Source organism: Hordeum vulgare, chromosome 6H (genome assembly GCF_904849725.1).
Source record: "Hordeum vulgare subsp. vulgare chromosome 6H, MorexV3_pseudomolecules_assembly, whole genome shotgun sequence".
Taxonomy (NCBI): Eukaryota; Viridiplantae; Streptophyta; class Magnoliopsida; order Poales; family Poaceae; genus Hordeum; species Hordeum vulgare.
The window spans coordinates 11418022-11440110 of record NC_058523.1 but is presented as its reverse complement, the minus strand read 5'-3'; the positions used below and the strand labels follow the sequence as shown (position 1 = coordinate 11440110).

The 22089-nt window shown below is 43.8% G+C and overlaps 1 protein-coding gene across 2 annotated transcripts; it reads right to left on the bottom strand.

Moving 5' to 3' along the window:
- Positions 1 to 16558: 16558 nt before the first annotated feature.
- On the bottom strand, positions 16559 to 19882 carry LOC123402748 (DNA replication licensing factor MCM3 homolog 3-like). 2 transcript variants are annotated; one of them, XR_006611346.1, is made up of 4 exons: positions 19675 to 19882; positions 18591 to 18710; positions 18056 to 18179; positions 16951 to 17554 (listed from the first exon to the last, which is right to left on the bottom strand). XR_006611346.1 is itself a non-coding variant. In XM_045096700.1 (3 exons), the coding sequence occupies exons 1-3, from the start codon at positions 17775 to 17777 to the stop codon at positions 16877 to 16879; spliced, it is 261 nt and encodes an 86-aa protein (XP_044952635.1). In that variant the 5' UTR covers positions 17778 to 17827; the 3' UTR covers positions 16559 to 16876. The 2 variants fall into 2 exon arrangements, 1 of the variants encoding a protein (XP_044952635.1); XM_045096700.1 differs by lacking the exons at positions 18056 to 18179; positions 18591 to 18710; positions 19675 to 19882 and adding exons at positions 16559 to 16937; positions 17760 to 17827 and having other exon boundaries at positions 17373 to 17554.
- Positions 19883 to 22089: the final 2207 nt, after the last annotated feature.

The following is a 22089-nucleotide window of genomic DNA, read 5'->3' as shown; positions in this document are numbered from 1 at the left end:
GCTAAGTTTTTCATTAATTGATATATCACAAAATCATCGAAAGAGACCGATAGAGCGCAAGAATGATTGAAATTACCCTTGGAGCATGTCCTGCAGGCTTTGGAACTGTTCCAAGGGTCTCGATAATGGGTCGAAGGCATCAACTCTTCCCTTATCAATTTGAATGTCCAACAGAATCCAATGAAAGCTGCACATGTATATATATATATATATATATATATATATATATATATATATATATATATATATATATATATATATGAAAAATACATCCTACCACCCAGGGGTAGTTACCCCACGTGTTCCATATACTACCACGCGGGAGTATATATACTACTTTATCATTCTTATTATGTTCATATACTATATATAAGATTTTTCAAAGTGAGTTACATGAAAAAATTATAAATTGATCCATAGTTTTTATTATATTTATGAAATACGCATATATTTGTATGTAAAAAAGAGCATACACAAAATATGATACATACTACAAAAAATAGTATATATATACTACCTAAACATGATTATATACTACATACTACGCATACATACTCTCCGATTTGATAGATAATACATACAACATACAAAACACAAGTGGTGGTAACTACCACCGGTGGTAGATAAAAATTATCCTATATATATATGTGTGTGTGTGTGTCAGTAACTTATTAATTACACTTATAAGTGAATGGACACAACAGAGTAAAGACCCTCACCTGAAGTTGTATGGAAACAGTATGTGGTCACAGAAATTTTGATCTGTTAGAAACCTTAGAAGGTTTTCCTCCGTCTCCTTGGGTTTATCAGTTAGCGTCGCTATATGTATTTTATCTGGGTTAATAAACCCAATATTTAGGATGTTCCTACTTTTACATTTCAGAATCTTCATTCTGCATAATAGAGTACAAGTTATATGTAGACAATGAATTGAAATAACTAAATAAGTTATATGTAGACAACGAATTGAAAAACTTACAGACAATAGCAACTCATAAGCGATTTGTCGAGGGCGTCGGCATTGTACATCTGGAAGAGTTCATCAAAGTCGATATGGATTTCTTGGGGGCGGCCGTAGTACTCCCGTGGGGCACGCGCCACGATCATCGTTCTCCCATTCTTTGATTCACTTAAGTACCATGTATGCAAGTAAGGCATATTTGTTGGGAGATCATCTTTGCTGACCAAATGCGCTCCCATGACAAACTGTGGCTTAGGGGCTACCACAGCCTTGGGTAACCTGTCGTCTTGGGAAGCCAGAACGTCTTCAACCGGGATACCCCATTCATCCGCCCACTTCTTTGCTAATTCCAAATCTTTCCCCTGCACCAGAGGGGGAACATTCTCGGGTAACACCCTGAGGGGTGGGATCGACTGTTTGGCCTGTTGTCCAAGCTGAGGAACGTCTGATCTTTTTTTGCTTGTAGTTGAACTTGATTTGCTCCCACTTGCACTTGCACGTGATCTGCTCTTTTTCCCTTCCTTCTGCAATGTGCGCGTATAGTCATCAGGCTTATGGTGTAAGTCATACTGTGATGGAAGGTTCGTGAAGTATTTTGCATATGCTATTTGCTTCTCGGTGTATTCCGGGCGGGGCTCGGGTTCCTTCTTTTTCATCTGCGCATCATAATGTTCCTTTGCTATCCTGGCATTTTCCTCGACGGTACGATCATAAGGTATGATAGGAAGATTAGCATGAGGTACCTTTGGGAGGGGCGACAGTTTGCGCTTTGGGGATCTCCGTCGCTTAGAAATCATCGACGGAGCGTTCTTCCAGGCACGCTTCCGCTTAGTATCCGGAGCGGGCGGCGGCGGAGACGGATGACCCAAGTCCGGCGGCGGTGATCGAGATGGACTCGTGTTGTGCTGGCCGTCGTCATGTGGAGGGCCTGGAGGTGATGGAGGTGTAGCTGACCTGCGACGACTCGGAGGCGGTGTTGTCCTTAGGGCCGAACCTGGAAGCTTGATGTAGTTCTTGTCCCATAGGATGACTCCACCCAGTACTTCTCCGAGTGTCCTCTCATCTTCGGGGCCAGCTATGTCGAGCTCCATATCATGAAACCCCGCCATGATTTCATCCACCCCGACTTTAGCAAAAGAAGAAGAAAAGGGCAGGAGTGTGCTTGCCAAGGTGACAGGACGAGCAGGAGTGCTGGGCTGTCTTATTACAATGAAAAGGGAAATAACGAGCGAGCTGATGCAGTGCGGAGGCGCCGGGGTGGCCGAGGTGCACATGCCAGAGGTCGAGGCCGACTGTGAGCGCAATCGGAGCGGCAGTGGCTGGTGTTGGTGGACGCAGCGGGTAGAGATCACCGGGACTGTTACATCGGAGGAGCACCGTCTTGGTATGTAGATCCTTGACCGAGAAACCGAAAGCGTCAAATTCAACAGTCATGGGGTGCTGCCGCGTGAGAGCACGGACAGAGATGAGATTAGTGATCAAATTAGGGGAAACTAAAACATCGTAGAGACGAATAGGGGAAGAAGAGGAGGAGGGAATGGAGAGGTCACCGCGGTGAGTGATGGGAAGAGAAGACCCATCACCAACGATGATGCGAGTGGCGGTGGGATAGGGACGAGCGGAAGTGAGAATACCGGGGTTGGACGCCATGTGGGAGGAGGCGCCGGTGTCCATGAACCAATCCCCGTTGCCGGAATAGGCACCGGGGGAAGGAGCCTGGTGGAGAGCGGCGAGGAGGGCGGGGTCGTAGTTGCTGGTAGACGCGCCGGTCCAGGTGGGAGGGAGTGCAGTCGGCCAGGGCGACGGAGCGGGCCCGCCGGGGTGAGGCGCGGCCAGGAGCGCCTGATGACCCACAGGGTGAGCACCGAGGATGCCGGGACGAGGCGCCCGAGTGGGCGGCATGGCCCAGGCGTTAACGACCCCAGTCCAGGGGTTGACGCCACCGAACCAGGGTGCCGGTGAGGTGGGCGCGACGGGGGGAGCCGGAGCACGAGGCCCGCGAGAGGACGGGCTGGCGTTCTGAGGGCGGCCGTCATTGCCGCGCTTCTTCTTGCGGGTGTTGCCCGGAGGAGAGGACGCCGGGACAGGAGCCGGAGGCGCGGCAGGCGTCGGAGGGCGGACGGTGCCAGCGGCGAGGGCCATTTGAGAACGTTGCAGCGAGGCCTGCCGCATGCGACGTTCCTCAAAGCGAAGGTAGTTGATGGCCCGCGCGAAGGTAGGCTCGGTGAGGAGGTTGAGATTGGAGGCGGCGTTGGCGTAGTCGGGCCCGAGACCATGGATAGGGTTGGTCAGCATCGTGGCGTCGGAGACGGGGGCGCCAACGTCGCGCAGTTCGTCGGCGAGGACCTTGATGCGCAGGCAATAGTCGAACAACCCCATGCCCTCCCGGATGAGGCTGTAGAACTCCGTCGTCAGCAGAACCTCGCGCTGCAGCTGGTTGTCCAGGAAGAGCTGGCAGATGGAGGTCCAGGCGCAGAGAGCCGTGTCGTTGTCGCGGATGACCTGCGAGAGGATCTTGCGGCTCACCGTGCGGTAGAGCCACTTGACGATGGTGGCGTCAACCGACAGATGCTCGTCCACGATCATGGCAAGGGCGTCCACCGTACCATCCACATGATCACGGATGCCGAACTCGCGGAAGGTGAGGGAGAAGTAGGTGCACTAGGTGGAGAACGACGGGGTGTGGAGGTCGAGGGTGATCGGAACGTGGTCCTGGATGTGGAGAAGACGGAGAGAGTTGGGGTTGACAGGCTCAAAACCGAAGGGGTTGAGTTCACCAGAGGCGGCGGAGCGAGGCAAGGCCATGGCCGGTGAGGAGAAAAGCGGAAGCGAAGACGATCAAGGATGAGCGTCTGATACCATGTAAAGCGAGAGAGGGAAGGATTTGCTGCACACACAGATTCTCATTGACATACAGGCTATTTATACATGTACAAGGGGGAAAAGATAAGCTGCGCTAACTACCCTAACTAACCCGAGCTAGAAGGAGGGGAAGTGGAGAGTGAGGAAGCGTATCTGGCGCATGCGATAACGATCGTGGACTGGGCTCGGTCGTGGGCGAGCGCAGGGGCGATACGCGCGCGCATGCACAGATGAAGGCGGTCGTTGGAGTGTTGTTTCAACAATTCCGTTTTCAGATATAAACAAATTGGTGGATCCGCACATACAAGACAGAGAACGGCCACCGTCGAATTTTGTTTTGCTCGACTTCTCATCGAGAACAAGGCGGTGGGAAGAGAAATCTTTCGTTCGTCAAGGGAAGCCGCGGGGACCGTTCGCAACATGTTACACGTTCCTCAGTCCGACCACGGGTATGCCGCATACACTAGTGGAGAACGGGCCTTTGGCCGGGACCATTTAGTCCCGGCCTCCCTCTGGGCCGGGACTAAAGGCCCCGCCACGTCGCCCCAATTCTCAATGCCTCCCTCGAGGCTTTAGTCCCGGCCCGTAAGGAGCCTTTAGTCCCGGTTCGTGTCCCAAACCGGGACTAAAGGGCTACGCGGCGGGGAGTGGTGGTGGCAACCGTTCGTATCCCCCTTTAGTCCCGGTTGGTGGCTCAACCCGGGACTAAAGGACTAACATGTGGCATGCCGTAGTGGTGGCGACCGTTGGTATACCTCTTTAGTCCAGGTTGGTGGCTCAACCCGGGACTAAAGACCCAAACGGTTTGCATCCCGCGTCATTTCGGGCGATGAAAAGCACGAACCGAAGCGTACAGTCGCAATTTCTTTGTTTCTTCTTCTCTCTCGCTCTCCCTCTCTGTTCTTCTCCTCTCTTCTTCCCTTCTCTTCTTCCACCATGCCAACTAGCTTTCATGAGGTGCTCGCACATGGCACGACCAAGCTCCATGTCGTGTACACGAACCTGAGCAGGGAGGTGCCGTTTTTTCTTCAACAGTTGAAGGAACGATGGTTTGACAACGTAGTGGATCATGAGAAGTTCTTGGGGCTTGATCTGGAGTACACGGCCGATCAACGCGGTGTTGCCGTCATCCAACTATGCTTCGCACGCCATGTCTTGATCTTCCAATGGGCGAGGTAAGTTAGTTTATTTGTTTCAATCATAGTTGGTTCCCTTCAAATAGTTGTAGTGAAACAATTTTGATTAGTTCAAGCGGAGCACAATCTAATTGGAATAGTGTTCCATAATCTGAAAAATCGTATTAGAATCAACTAGTGTTTAATATGTTCCATTGGAATCATAGTTGGTTCCCTTCAAATAGTTGTAGTGAAACAATTTTGATTAGTTGAAGGGGAACACAATCTGATTGGAATAATGTTCCATAATCTGAAAAATCGTATTAGAATCAACTAGTGTTTAATATGTTCCATTGGAATCATAGTTGGTTCGCTTCAAATAGTTGTAGTGAAACAATTTTGATTAGTTGAAGGGAACACAATCTGATTGGAAATGAAAATTGGATAGCAATATGATTCAAGGTTATGAAAATCATAGTTGAAGTGATACAATTTTATGCGGTGTTCTTTGATCCAAGGTTATGAAAATTGAATATAGCTAGTGATCTCTCTAGGTTCCATTGGATAGCAATATGATATGTCATAGTCATGAAAATTGCATATAGCTAGTGATCTCTCTAGGTTCCATTGGATAGCTATAGTGATCTCTCTAGGTTCCATTGCATATGTTCTATTTGAATCCTAAAGATAATTTTCTCTTTAGTTGTAGTGAAACATGTTTCCTTATTGCAGCAATATGTAACATTTGTTCCATTTTAATTTGTTTCTGTTGCAGGAGTGACAAGCATTGTCCAGAACTCATGGACTTCCTTCGCAGCGGCATCACTTTTGCTTCCGTTGACATAAGGAACGACAAGCTGAAGATGAGGCACAGCTTCGGTATTGAGATACCAGCTGGTTGCCTCGTTGATCTCCAAACCATATTCAGGCTTCGACATGACAGGACTTCGATGGCTCATATGGCAGTTGCCTTGATCGACGATTCATATGCTGATATGAAGACCAGTTTCCCAAAGTCTCAGCACAAACTTTGGGACAAGGGCCCACTTGATGATATCAACATTGAGTACGCAGCAAAAGATGCATACGTTTCATACGAGTTGTACCGCAAGATTCGAGTCGTCCACTATGGCCAGCGTCACCTCGAGGAAGGTGGACATTCTGATTTAGATGATTCAGACGATTCAGACGAGTAGTGTTCTGAACGTCGAACACTTATATATATATCTATGGTAGCTATTATTATGTACTGTTTGGACTAGTATCATGTACTTCTTGGACCAATTTATATATGTCTAGTTTCTGTTTGTGCCATTATAGTTTCCAAATTTGAATGGTTTAGCCCTTTCTAACTTCATTTGCTACTTTTGAATGGTTTAGCCCTTTCTAACTTCATGGTATCATGCATTTCGACCACATATATATACAAAAAGTCTTCAGTTCAAATAAGTTCAAAAAATGAAATCCCTTTTGTAACAGATCTGTTTTTGATTAAAACAGTCATTTAAAAATGAAAGACCATTAGTCCCACGTGGCGTGCAGCGGAACCACGTAGCGTGCAGCGGATCCACGTGGCGTGCCGCGGAACCACTTCTGTTGTGGGGGTCGCTTCTCCTTCTTCTCCTTGTGCTAGATATTGGTTATGCACTAGGGGAAGTAGGAGTAGCGACCATCATCGACGGTTGAAAAATCAGGTGAGCTAGTGTCCACCATATATGAGAGAAGAAGAATGTCGTCTCTTATTGTGGGGGTCGCTTCTACTTCGAGAGAGATTGTCCATTTTGTGATGCGACTTTGAATGTTGCATTTTGAACAGACAAAAAGTATGGAGTTCAAATAAGTTCAAAAAAATGAAATCCCTTTGTAAGAGATGAGTTCTCGTTCGAAACCCGGCTACTTCGAGAGAGATTGTCCGTTTTGTACACGAACTGCATCCAGTTTTTATCGTAGCCCTCTCAACTTTTTAACACATGCTATGTGGGTGAAATAATGATAGCATGCCAACTTTCAACATTTTCACAGTTCATTTGTAGTGCTTTTCAATTTCAGGGTCAACTAGCTCAAAAATAAGTAAATGCACGAAGAATACCAAATGAAGTCAGAAATTGTTGAAATTTTGTGATGTGCCTTAGAATGGTGCATTTTGAACACACAAAAAGTATGGAGTTCAAATAAGTTCAAAAAATGAAATCCCTTTGTAAGAGATGAGTTCTCGTTCGAAACGCTGCTACTTCGAGAGAGATTGTCCGTTTTGTACACGAACTGCATCCAGTTTCTGTCGTGGCCCTCTCAACTTTTTAACACATGCTATGTGGGTGAAATGATGATAGCATGCCAACTTTCAACATTTTCAGAGTTCATTTGTAGTGCTTTTCAATTTCAGGGTCAACTAGCTCAAAAAAAATAAGTAAATGCACGAAGAATACCAAATGAAGTCAGAAATTGTTGAAATTTTGGGATGTGCCTTTAAATGGTGCATTTTGAACACACAAAAAGTATGGAGTTCAAATAAGTTAAAAAAATGAAATCCCTTTGTAAGAGATGAGTTCTCGTTCGAAACGCTGCTACTTCGAGAGAGATTGTCCGTTTTGTACACGAACTGCATCCAGTTTTTGTCGTAGCCCTCTCAACTTTTTAGCACATGCTATGTGGGTGAAATGATGATAGCATGCCAACTTTGAACATTTTCAGAGTTCATTTGTAGTGCTTTTCAATTTCAGGGTCAACTAGCTCAAAAAAAATAAGTAAATGCACGAAGAATACCAAATGAAGTCAGAAATTGTTGAAATTTTGTGATGTGCCTTTGAATGGTGCATTTTGAACACACAAAAAGTATGGAGTTCAAATAAGTTCAAAAAAATGAAATCCCTTTGTAAGAGATGAGTTCTCGTTCGAAACGCTGCTACTTCGAGAGATAATAGTTTGGATAGTCAAAATTATTAATTATGAAAATAAAAAATAGTTTCGCATTATTTATTCAATTTGAAACACTTTCATTACCATAGTTTTGCCAAATTCTCAAATATGCAAAAGGAATTTTTAATAAACATAGTTTTTAATTAAAAATAACAAAATAGATAATAGTTTGGATAGTCAAAATTATTAATTATGAAAATAAAAAATAGTTTTGCATTATTTATTCAATTTGAAACACTTTTCATTATCATAGTTTTGTCAAATTCTCAAATATGCAAAAAGAATTTTTAATAAACATAGTTTTTAATTGAAAATAACAAAATAAGTTAATAGTTTGGATAGTCAAAATAATTAATTTTGAAAATATAAAATATTTTTGTATTATTTATTCAATTTGAAACACTTTTCATTATCATAGTTTTGTCAAATTCTCAAATATGCAAAAAGAATTTTTAATAAATATAGTTTTTAATTGAAAATAACAAAATAGATAATAGTTTGGATAGTCCAAATTATTAATTATGAAAATAAAAAATAGTTTTGCATTATTTATTCAATTTGAAACACTTTTCATTATCATAGTTTTGTCAAATTCTCAAATATGCAAAAAGAATTTTTAATAAACATAGTTTTTAATTGAAAATAACAAAATAGATAATAGTTTGGATAGTGAAAATTATTAATTATGAAAACAAAAAATAGTTTTGCATTATTTATTCAATTTGAAACACTTTTCATTATCATAGTTTTGTCAAATTCTCAAATATGCAAAAAGAATTTTTAATAAACATAGTTTTTAATTGAAAAGAACAAAATAAGTTAATAGTTTGGATAGTAAAAATAATTAATTTTGAAAATAAATAAAAATTGAAACTATATGAGAAATCATAGAGAAAATTCAGTCTAAATTCAAAGTGAATATAGTTTTAATTTTCAGTAAGTTTAGGCCTGTAAGCCTGCTTTAGAGAGGAGCTCGATGGACAAGCTGCGACGGGGCTTATAAACAAGTGTTAGTCCCCCTCGCTGGGCGAGGTGGGACTAAACTTATCGTGCAGCCGAGGAGGGGCTTTAGTCCCGGGTGGAGCCACGCCCCGGGACTAAAGACCCCCTTTAGTCCCGGCTGGAGCCACGCACCGGGACTAAAGACCCCCTGCTTCCCGCCTCTTGGTCTGCCCGAAAAAAGGCCTTTAGTCCCGGGGCGTGGCTCCACCCGGGACTAAAGGGGGTCTTTAGTCCCGGTTCGAGCCCCGCACCGGGACTATAGATCCACCTATTTAAGCGGGACTCCGAAAATTTCCAACCCAATTCGTCCATTTCTCTTGTTCTTCCTCTCGTTCTCCTGCCCGGCGCGGCACAGCGACGAACTCAACGACGCCGTCAGGCTGCCCGACGTCCTGCTCGCCGCCGCCTGCCGTCCTCCTCGCCGTCGCCGTCGTCCTCCTCGCCGCGCGCCGTCGACACCTCCGCCCGGTAAGCCCCCCGCCCCCGCCTCCCCAACACTCCGGCCAGTAGAAGAAAAGAAGAAAAAGGAGAAGAAAAAGAAGAAAAAGAAAAAGATTTTTTTTGTCATCTAATTCCTATTGTTATCAGGTTTGTGCTAGATTATTAGGGTTAGTAATATTTAGAATTAGGTTAGGGTTACAAGAAGAAGAAATATGAACAAAAATAAGAAAATAAGATTAGGAAAAATGAAAATAAGAAGAGGAGGAGAAGAAAAGAAGAAAAAGGAGAATAAGAAGAGGAGGAGAGGAGAAGAAGAGGAAAACTAGAAGAAGAGGAGAAGTAGAAGAAGAGGAGAAGTACTACAAGAAGAGGAGAAGTAGAAGTAGAAGAAGAAGTAGAAGAAGAGGAGAAATAGAAGAAGAGGAAAAATTAGTTTAGGGTTACAAGAAGAAGAAATATATTTTTTTGTCATTTAATTTTGCTATTGTATAGTGTATATGCTTAAGTGTTAATAGTGTTTCTTAGATTATTGCTTAATTTTTCTATTGTATATGCTTAAGTGTTAATAGTTTAATTTTGCTATTGTATGTGCTTAAGTGTTAATAGTTTATTTTTAGCAAGAAAATTAATAGAACTAGTTTATTTTTTTAGTTCATTTTACGATGCCTATCCCGCATCCTCGTCCTCGACTCGGCGGACGACACCTGCTTGATCAGAGGGGCCCTGTCCGGGACTGGGCTCCGCCCGGCTGGTATTGGGAGGTGCTACCTTCCGGGGGGTGTAGGTTGGTGAGGAGCCAGCCCGTCGTTGACCCGATCCTTGTTTGGTGGCGGTCCCGTGGGCCAGTGAGGGTGCCGAGGCTTCCGGACACCGCGGAGGTGGTACGTCACCGTGTCAGCGAGGAGGATGAGCACGTCCATCGCTACATGGTTGCGTTGGAGGGCAGGTTCGAGCATACCTGGCAGGTTCTTCGAGGATCTCACTGGAGCTATGATCCTGTGATGGTTCCTTCTCTTTGGGTGTCCACCGCCCGCGCCGATACCCGTCGGGCGCTACGGTTCTAGATGTATCAGTGATGCTATATGTATGATAATATTCGACGATGTACGGACAAAAGTGATGATGTATTAGCTTATAATTGAATGCATGCTAATTTGAATACTACCTTATTTTACGATTTGGTTTTGCTTATTGAATGCTCAAATTGGAAAAGTACTCCTAGTTTGAATACTATGCAGAAATCTAGGAGTCCCGGGTGGAGCCACGACCCGGGACTTAAGTTGTTTTGGAACGGAGTTCCTGGTAGAATAATTCTTTTTTGGTGCAAAGGTTAAGAGAATCCGTTTTTTGCAGAACTATGGATCCACATATCAGGAACCTCGAAGAGGAAGAACTTCTCGAAGATATAATCAAAGATGGCCCCGACGTTGAACCAGCTGAATCTCCATCGTCATATCTAAACCAGGACGTTGGAATGGAGGTCGAGCGACACGAAGATGAAGCCGATGGGGCAGGAGATAGGTCCAATGACGGAGAAGGTGATAGCTCCACTGATGGAGAAGCCGGTGAAGAGGAGAAGTCCGGCGAGGTATACATATGAAGTTCGACAATCACTTGTAATATGTGAAAAATATTGGAGATAGCTCTATATTGTATACATATACATTCATTTGACGAATGTTTCTCCCTCTTAGGCCTCCACATCGAGCAAAGCTACGAAACGAGGCCAGACTAGAAAGTTGGATGCACAGACGCATTACACATTTGAGGTGATATTTCCTACGGGCGAACCCAAGCTTCCTAAGAATGTTGCTGACACATTCAAGAAGCAATGCGGAGTTCTCGTTAGGGATCACGTCCCGATCAGCGTTCGGGAGTGGAACAAGCACAAAGGGGCAGCCGATAGTGACTATGTCACCGAAAGGTACAAATATAATCTTTGGAATGATCTCATGTCACATTTCAACCTACCAGAATGTGAGAATGAAGACGCCGCAAACAAACTGAGGGCCAAAGTCAAGCAGTGGACTCTGAAGAAGATGGCCGAACTGTTCCGTAGCTGGAAGAAGAAGCTATGGAAAAACTATCTGAAGACAAAGAAAGTGCCAGTATTCGAGGGGTATCTAGCCAAGCAGGCGAATCACTGGAAGGCATTTCAAGAGTACAAGGAGTCAGAAGATGCCGAGGCATTATCAGAAAAGAACAAGATAAATGCCGACAAGAAGAAATATCACCACAAGCTGGGGCCAGGGGGCTATGAGACTGCCATCCCAAAGTGGGATAAGAAAGAGCAAGATCTGATAGATAAAGGCATCGTACCTGAACCACTCCGTGATGAGTGGGAATTGAGAGCAAGAAATTGGTTCCTTGCGCATGGTGGGTCGTACGACGAAACAACAGGGGACCTCATCTGCAGTGACGATCTTAGGATACCCAGGGAGAATTGGAAAAGGATAGTGAAAGAAATTAAGGAGGGACAAAGAAAGTTCACTGCAGATAGAGATAAAGATTTGCTCACACTGGTCCTCGGCAATGACGAACATGGAGGACGAACGCGAGGCTTCGGTCCTTCTTACCCGTGGTGGCTTGGGTTTGCCAGAGACCAAGACACTTACAGAAGCCGAGAGAGAGCAAAGAAGCGGCAGCAGGATGAGGAGAATGACAAGTTCAACTAGTTGCTTGCCAGGATTAACGAGCAACAGAAGCAGATTGATGAGCTTAGAGGAGTACCGCGCCAGGAAGATCCTGCACTTGATATTACCGGCGCCCCATCTAAGCGGAAAAGCAGCGTGGCTGAATCTGAGGCCCCGCCCGATGATGAACGAAGAATGATAGAGGGCGGTCCCGGCTACCCCGTGGATGGAATCAAGGAGTCAACATCATGTGAACTCCATCAGAAATTTAAGAACATATCCATGAAGGTGGCCGTCGGACAAGCTTTACCTTCTGGCCCTGATGCACCCTGGCATGGCCGTGAGATTCCAGCTGGCTTTGCTAAAGTCGGGGTGGATGAAATCATGACGGGGTTTAATGATATGGAGCTCGACATAGCTGGACCCGAAGATGAGAGGACACTCGGAGAAGTACTGGGTGGAGTTATCCTATGGGACAAGAAATACATCAAGCTTCCAGGCTCGGCCCCAAGGACAACACCGCCTCCGAGTCATCGCAGGTCACCTACACCTCCATTACCTCCAAGCCCTCCACATGACGTCGGCCAGCACAACACGAGTCCATCTCGATCATCGCCGCCGGACTTGGGTCGTCCGTCTCCGCCGCCGCCCGCACATGATACTAAGCGGAAGCGTGCCAGCAAGAACGCTCCGTCGATGATTTCTAAGCGACGGAGCTCCCCAAAGCGCAAACTGTCGCCCCTCCCAAAGGTACCTCTTGCTAATCTTCCTATCAGACCTTATGATCGTACCCCCGAGGAAAACGCTAGGATAGCAAAGGAACAGCATGATGCGCAGATGAAAAAGAAGGAACCCGAGCCCTGCCCGGAATACACCGAGAAGCAAATAGCATGGGCAAAAGACTTCATAACCCTTCCATCACAGTATGACTTACACTATAAGCCTGATGACTATACACGCACATTGCAGAAGGAAGTGAAAAAGAGCAGCTCACGTGCAAGTGCAAGTCGGAGCAAATCAAGTTCAACTACAAGCAAGAAAAAATCAGACGTTCCTCAGCTTGGACAACGGGCCAAACAGTCGATCCCACCCCTCAAGGTGTTAACCGAGAATGTTCCCCCTCCGGTGCAGGGGCAAGCTTTTGAAAGAGCAAAGGAGTTGGCGGCTGAATGTGGTATCTCGATTGAAGATTTGCTGGCTTCCCAAGACGACAGTATACCCAAGGTTGTGGTAGCCCCTAAGCCACAGTTTGTCATGGGAGAGCCTTTGGTCAGCAAAGATGATCTCCCAACAAATATGCGTTACTTGCATCAATGGTACTTAAGTGAATCAAAGAATGGGAGAACGATGATCGTGCTGAGTATCCCACGGGAGTACTACGGCCGCTCCGAAGAAATCCATATCGACTTTGATGAACTCTTCCAGATGTACAATGGCGACGCCCTCGACAAATCGCTTATGAGTTGCTATTGTCTGTAAGTTTTTTAATTCGTTGTCTACATATAACTTGTTTAGTTATTTCAATTCATTGTCTATATATAACTTGTACTCTATTATGCAGAATGAAGATTCTGGATTGTAAAAGTAAGAGCATCCTAAATATTGGGTTTATTGACCCAGATAAAATACATATAGCGACGCTAACTGACAAACCCAAGGAGACGGAGGAAAATCTTCTAAGGTTTCTCATAGATCAAAATTTATGTGACCACATACTGTTTCCATACAACTTCAGGTGAGGGTCTTTACTCTATTGTGTCCATTCACTTATAAGTGTAATTGATAAGTTACTGACACACACACACACATATATGTATATATATATATACTATTTATATATATATATATATATATATATATATATATATATATATATATATATATATATATATATATATATATGTGCAGCTTCCATTGGATTATGTTGGACATTCAAATCATTCAAATTGATAAGGGAAGAGTTGATGCCTTCGACCCATTATCGAGACCCTTGGAACAGTTCCAAAGCCTGCAGGACATGCTCCAAGGGTAATTTTAATCATTCTTGCGCTCTATCGGTCTCTTTCGATGATTTTCTGATATATCAATTAATGAAAAACTTAGCAAATCATTATCCTTGTCGGGCAGGGTTTGGAAGCGGTTCAACTGCGTGACTCCCGGTAACTTTTCTAAGAAGCTGACCTTTAGAGCGGCTCAGGTAAGTAGTAGTATGATATACTTCTATTAATTTTCAATACATTTATGATGCTAGATTATTATTTTGATTATATATATTCTATTCTCGTAAAGTGCGACCAGCAGCCAGGGGGGACGCATCTATGCGGGTACTATGTATGCAAGACCATTCGCACGTTTACCTCTGAGTTCAAGGATCACAGATTCGACGTAAGCAATGAACATTCACACCTCTATTTTTACCCGTCATTCTTTGTTATCATGATTGATGTTCATATTCATCTCCTCTTCTTATATAGCACACGGCCATGAGGACGAAGGTCCTACCAGACTAATGCGCGATTGCTGTTGCAGAGGAGCTTGCGGGATTTCTGAGGATGAAAGCTATAGAAGACAAAGGACGATTTAGTGTAGCTAAGGGCCATTACTGATGTTCGTCCATGTAATCGAATAGACGGGTTCTAGTCCCGATAATTCAGATCTCCATATAATTGTATATATATGATCGCTTGTAAGATAAGTTAATCTTATATATATATATATATGCATAATTATTTCTATTTAAATTATATGAAAACTAATTCCCGAACACCAAACGAGGCATCACGTTAATCTCCCGAACACCTAAACCCTAAAACCCTAAAACCCAAAAATAATTTCATTCAAAAAAAACTCAAAAACCAGCAAAATCTGAAAATCTTTAGTCCCGGTCCGTGTAACGAACCGGGACTAAAGGGCCTGCCCCTGGGGCGCTACGAGGCGCCCACGTGGAGCACCTTTAGTCCCGGCTTGTAAGAGGGCCGGGACGAAAGGTTAGGCCTTTAGTCCCGCCCCTTTAGTCCCGATTGGTGAACCGGGACTAAAAGCCTTTACGGGCCGGGGCTAAAGGCCCCGTCCCCACTAGTGATACTGGCATGGATCACTTTACATTCGCCAACATGGCGTGTTCATGAGGTAAGTGGTTACTGGTATCTTAAACACAATTTATATATTTTATTACATTTTCATCTAGCAATCATTATTCTAATTTTGTCCATATTTTATCTTTTGCAGTGTGAACTTTTCAAATGACAAATACCGAGTAATTAAGCCGCCAAAAGGTGCTCGAAAACATCTTTTTGGGCATTATTTAGGAAAATCTAAGAACGGTTTATATTGTGCATTACATCATGGCCCCACGATTCGGATATGGTACCTCGTTGAAACAGGTGATCACACAAAGTGGGTCTTAAAGTGCAGCATCAATGATAGTTATTACAAAGAAACTATACTTGGATTTCATCCAAACAAAGAGATCGTATTTGTCTTGCAAAAACCCTCCAAAAGGATAATGGCCTATCATTTCAATAGATCCAAGACCGAGGACTTGGGATTCTTACCTACAGACCGCATATGGCTGTCTTTCCCATACACATTGTGTTTGATGGGAGAGCTCTCAAGCAACAAGAAGCAGCTTTGTTAAGGTAGGATGGATTAGCTGAACGTTTTAGTTTTTTATGAACTTTAGGAACAAGGGTGATATTCATATAGCAAAATTAACATCTTCTGAATAAATTCATTGTTATACTTTATTGTTGGTACAACATGGCTTATTTCATGGCAAGGTAACAGAGACATTGATCGGCAAAGTCGTAGGTGGTACAAAAGGCATAGAAATTTTCTTCATTACAGTTTTGTACGGTGCTCCTTGAATGGAATCCTTTAAGGAAAATTGTTCATTCCTTGAGTTTTATCGGCACATTACATCTCCTTCATTTATAGGAACAGATTATAAAAGTGGAAATATATAGTTATGCCATTTATATCTGGGTTAAAATCGAGTAATATTTGATTAACCGAGATTTAACAAAATATATGCACCAGGCAGGTGCACAAGCATTCCTACGCTTATTGAAAGAATGGGAAAGAAATAGAGTGAAATATCTCCAATGGAAGTCGGTTCTACGCCAAAGGTTGCGATGTCAAAATCTTTCGGTTCATGGGCACTCAATTATGTCCCAAAAATGACGTGAATGTAAAAAACGGATATAACAAATCATAGGCACACAGTAATTGTTAGTCAAAAATGGCGATTTATGAGCTACTAGTGCAAATGCCCGTGCGTTGCACCGGGCTACAAAAAAGTGCATAACCTATTTATTTTTTCATTAAATGTTAAATGTAAATTACGATGTTAAATTAAGACATCTATTTTTAAACGGAAGGAGTTTCTTTTAAAGTTTTAAAATATAATATAATGCTTACATAAAAATTGGATTAGTTTTTTAATAATAATTATCATTTTTATTGAGTGGTAATAATGTTTTTTTATGGGTAATAGCATTTTTGTGTACAACATATTTTCAAAAAATAAATTGAACAATATATATTTTATTTTATTTTTACACAACTTGCTAAGCTCTTGCGAGTGAGCTGCTCTGAGCGTAGACACCAAGCCTCCACACGAGACACAAAGCGCGTCCTCCGGAGCACTTTCCTCATCTTCTTCTCAAAAAAAATGTTCTCCTCATCTTTTTCTTAAAGAAAAAAAAAGTTGTCCTTATCTCTTCACTTTGTTCCCGTCACCCCCCCCCCCCCCATTTCAATGGTGGCCACCCCGTCCCTTCCATTCCTTGTGGAGTTGAGCTCTCGATGTACCTCCAATGGTGGCCTCCCCTTGCCGTTCATCCCCTCCGCTGGTGCGAGGCCACATGACTTATGAATTTGGCATGCTTTCTTTCGAATGTCGAGTTCTCACAACGATATCAACATGCTTCAACAATCTCGAGTATTCAAAAGGCTTTGCAACGGGAAATCACCGTCGTCGTGTTACTACATCGTGAACGGTCGAAACTACAACATGGTATACTATCTTAGCGATGACATATATCCTTAATATTGAATCAATGCAGTAACAAATTGACCGCCAGCCAACAAGGGATTGGATTGCATGTCAACAAAAAATATCCTAACAAAATAATCTAACAAAGCAGTAACAAATTGACCGCCAGCCAACGAGGGATTAGTAATCTTCATTTAACATTCATTCCTGTACATCAATGGAGCTGGATGGAGTTAAATTATCTAACAAAATAATTCCCAGGAGTAGTTGAATAGAGACAGACTACTTTCTGGGAAAGTCCAATGGAGGGAGGACCATTTCAATATTAAAAAGGATGATTCAGATCTTAATTAATACTCCCTCCTATCAGAAATAAGTGGCGTACAACACTTATTTCCAACCAGAGGGAATAGAACACTTAACACTGCATAAAGGTGTAAACTCACCTTCCATGCACGTCATTGCCACCACTTGCTCCTCCAGGTCCATATACGTTATCACCACCTGCACCTGCATCTTGTTGTTTCTCAGTCTCCCTCTGCTCACGGTCTTCCATGTCAGTCAATTCCTTAGGGAATATTGCAAAATTCAGAACTTGCAGTGCAGCCCCAACATCAATTTTCAGAACCTGCAACAAGATACAGGTCATGTCATTATATTTTCTCAAGGAAAAATATCATGTGTCTGCTATCCTTCAAAATAATGAATGCAGCTATTTCCAAAAATAGAACGACAGCATAATTTTTTAAACAAGCATCACAAGCACTTTGCTTGTCTAGATAGTTGTTGCAGGTAACTTCATTTGGTAATTGGATTTGTATGGAGCAAAATACATCATGTCTCAGTTTCATCTTTGCATGGGCAGTAGATAGACGAATTATTGTTTCCAGTGTCCTGGCAGCGGGAGTAAAATTACCTCACCAACCTGTTTTAGTCACTGAAAATTGCATGATTATGTTAATCGTGTTCAGACTCATCTACGTCAACTCCAGTTTAGTTCAAATTATTAAATCTGACATTGCTTTGAAATAATCAAAAGTATTGTTAACTTCCATCACAACAATCTATAAATAATAGCTTCGAAACAGATAATTACAGCAAAAGTAGGATGTATGTCGTCATCGAGCACCTTTAGATGAAGGACCTCTAAGCCGCGTCATCTATTCTGCTCTCTTCCTCTATAGCCGGAGGCCACCATGCACTTCACTCACGACCGCCACCGCGCCATTCGAGCGGATTCTACGTGCGCTGCCCTGCTGGTGGACAACTGCAGCGGGTTAACAAACAAGATAGAACACATGAATATTTCACAAGCTATAGGGTTCCACGAAATGAAAGCATCAAATCAGATTTACCAACTTGCTACTTCCTTTCTCTGTCCTCCTTGTGTATTTGACTGATGACATGTTGAATTCAAAAGGTCACTGGAGAGCAGCTACACAATTGACCAACAACTAAGCTCACATATGTTTGATGAAGCTATATAACTTTACGTGCACCTACTAACTTTATTACCGCTGTGATCAAGTGTTACTTTTCCTAGTTGATTAACATGGCACAAATGCCACCCCTTTTTTGAACAACTGAATATGCAATGAATAGACATTTCAAATACATCAATAGAAACACATACAACCATAAATGAACTTACTACAGAGCATGACCTTTTTCAGAGTGGTTGAACTCCGTTCATGGAGTCACAGTGAACTGAAGCCTACTCGTCCCTCCATGTTTGTTCAGATTGACACAAAAGAATACACCAAGCATCACTCATCCGTTTAAACCTAGCACACACGAGACAATGGTATTAATCTCTCATACAGTCACGACAATCTGCATATGTTAGCAAAAATAAATGCAATCAACATCAGTAGCAATAATCAATAAAAATAGCTAAAAATAATATCTCTTCGGCAGGAGCACCAAAAGCATGAAAGAACATCACACATAAGTATATAGTTGATCTAAATCATAGCTCCATGTACACCAAAATTGCCCCAAGAAGCGCAAAGAATAAAGAATGGAACACACAGCAACATGATACAGTACAAATCCCCAACCGAACCCCACCATCTCTCTCTATAATATTCCAGAGCCGAACCCCGCAATCTCTCACATCTCTATGCCCCCCAATTATTTTAAACCAATAGTCAGTTCCCCTTCTTTTCATAATGTAATAGCATTCAAAAACCAAGATGCAATAGTGCCATATGGGATTGGGTTCAGGGAAAGGCTTGGTCGGTATTTCGGGATAGGAAGGCTAGGATGCAAGGAGGATGCGGAGGAATTGTAATTTTTTTTGCCATGGAAGGTAGCAGCTTCCCTGCCGGAGGCCGAAGGCCAGCACTTCCTATCCAAATTTTGTGCGGATGGAAGTTGGGGGGAGTGCTTTGGATCCTTGTTGGGGCAGGGGAGGATGGACCACGCCATGGTCGGCCTCTTCTTTGTCGTGGAAGGTAAAGCTTCCCTGGCAGAGGCGGTCGGCCAGCGCTTCCTCGTCGGATCTTGTGGGACAGAGGTCGGCCTGGATCGGGGGAGTGATTTGGCGCTGCAGTATCTCACCCTTCCTCGCCGGATCTCGCGTGAAACAACCTCCTCCTCGATCAGGTGGTGGTGCACGGACGAAAATCGTTGTAGGCGACGACTACGGTGTCGCCGCATCAGAAACGGCATATGATGGGGGGGGAGAGGACTGGTTGCGGAGGAGCGTGCTCGTGGCCGCCTTCTTCGCCCCATTCCTGGGCTCACCTCGCTAGAGAGGGCCTCCTGGGATGGAGGAGGCCGTCTGCGCCGCCACGCCATTTTCTTGGCTGCTGCGGCAGGACGCCGACGGCAAGAGGCGCACCGACGCCTTCCATTCCTTTGTTCGTGCGGCGTGGACGCTGATGGCAAGCAGCGGCACGGTGGATCGCCGGAGAGGGGATCCCGCGATGGAGGATGGTGTGGATAAGGTGAGCTGGGGTGTTTTTTTAATAAAACTGAAACTTTTTTTATAACTTAAAAACATACTACGGATTGAATATTGGAAAAACGAGGGGTGTTTTTGCAAAAGTGTCGACGACGTACGGCAGAAGCGATGCGCGCTTTATTATTAGGGGAGAAAAGCAAACAATAGGTGTCATACTTCATCACGGTAGGTAATAGTATTATGATGGAGTGCAGTTAATCAAATCTATACCTAATAATAAAGCGGCTATTGCTTCCGTCGGAAAACCCACCGTGACATTTTTATAAAAAAGCCCCTGTAATTTTTGTTATTCAACCTGCGCTCCATCATTTATCTGCAACCCAAAAGGAAAAAACGATTCGCTGCAAAAATTATACCCGTACGCATCGCCTCCTCCCGTCGACCCTGTGCCACCCTGGCCTGTGCCCAGGCCGCCGCCACACCACTCGCCGCCGCAGCCGACCTCGACCGTCATCGCTGCCGATCTCAACCCACCCACCTTCGCGGCCGTACCTCTTCCCGCTCACTGCCCTGTTGCGGCGCTCGAGCGCATCGCATTGACCCTGGTCCACCCTGGCCTGTGCCCAGGCCGCTGCCACACCACTCGCCGCCGCGGCCGACCTCAACCACCACAGTTGTCGATCTCAACCCACCCGCCTCCGCGGCCGTACCTCTGCCCGCTTGCTACCCCCGTTTCGGCGCTCGAGCACAGCTTCTGGATCAAATCAACGCGACAACTACAGTGATTGGGGATGATGCGTCTGCTCGATGCAGAACAGCGGCGGCGCGCGGATAAGGCGCGGCGGAGCGAAGTACTTGCAGGTGGAGGCGGGCCTCCATGGCTCACACGGGGAACTCCGAGGTTATGGCGCGGCAACGACGACTTCTTATGGCATAATAGAGGCGCATAACCCTTGCTCCCCTCATCGTATCCCCTCCTCCAGCAGGAACTCATCATCTGGTGAGATCCCCTCCCCATGCCTCCAACCGTGTGCCAAGCACCGGCAAGAAAATTCTGTTTTATGGGGATTTATTTGCTGATGAATGAATGTATTGAATGTAAGATTCTATTGTTGTAGAGACACAGAATGAAACACCACATTCAGTTTGTTATCTGATCCCACATTCTCTACCCCATGAGTGAAATAAGATAATAGTCAATTGATCAATTCACGTAGCCTCTTTGTTTTGCTTTGCTTGTCGCGCTCAATTTCTCATCATGGTGGAATTAACAATGGACGAGTTAATTTCTCAACAAAATAGGATAGGACCCACTAGTAGAAATAAGGGCTTTCGTCCCAGCTCGAAAAACACATTAGTCCCGGCTCCTTTACGAACCGGGACTAATGTTAGTATTAGTCCCGGTTCCTTTACGAACCGGGACTAATGTTAGTATTAGTCCCGGTTCGAGCGGCAAAGGCGCCGGTCGGGCATTAGTCCCGGTTCAAATGGAACCTTTAGTCCCGGTTCGTATCTCGAACCGGGACTAATGTTAGTATTAGCCCCGGTTCAAGCAGCAAAGGCGCCGGTCGGGCATTAGTCCCGGTTCAAGCAGCAAAGGCGCCGGTCGGGCATTAGTCCCGGTTCAAATGGGACCTTTAGTCCCGGTTCGTGTCTCGAACCGAGACTAAAGGGTTTGGAGGCTTTAGTCCCGGTTCGTGTCTTGAACCGGGACTAAAGGATAGACCTTTAGTCCCGGTTCTTGACACGAACCGGGACTAAAGGTGTTCAAATTTTTTTTTCTGTTTTTAAATTCTTGTTTGTAGTTTCTGTTTTAAATTGCTTATATCTTTTAGGATATTTGATGTTTTTGATTGATTCTTTTTGCATTAGATTCAAAATTTTGTCTAGTTTCTGTTTGTGCCATTAGTTTTCAAATTTCAATGGTTTAAATTTGAATCTTTTAAATTTGCTTCAAACCCAGTTTTTGAATAACTTGAGTTTACAAATAGTTTTTAATTTAATTCTTTTTGCTCCCACTCATGTGTTAGATTGTTGTCACGGTAAGATTTATTTGATTATTTTTAGAATAATTTAAATTAGGATTTTAATTAAAGAAATATTGTTTTGCTTATATAGTTGTTTTAGTCATTTAATTGTTGTTTTTTATTATTTTTAGTTAGTTCTTTCTGTAGATTTTAACATGTTGTAGTATGGTGCATATTTTATGCACAAAAAAATCTACAGTTTAATTAATTTAAAAAAATGTCTTTGTA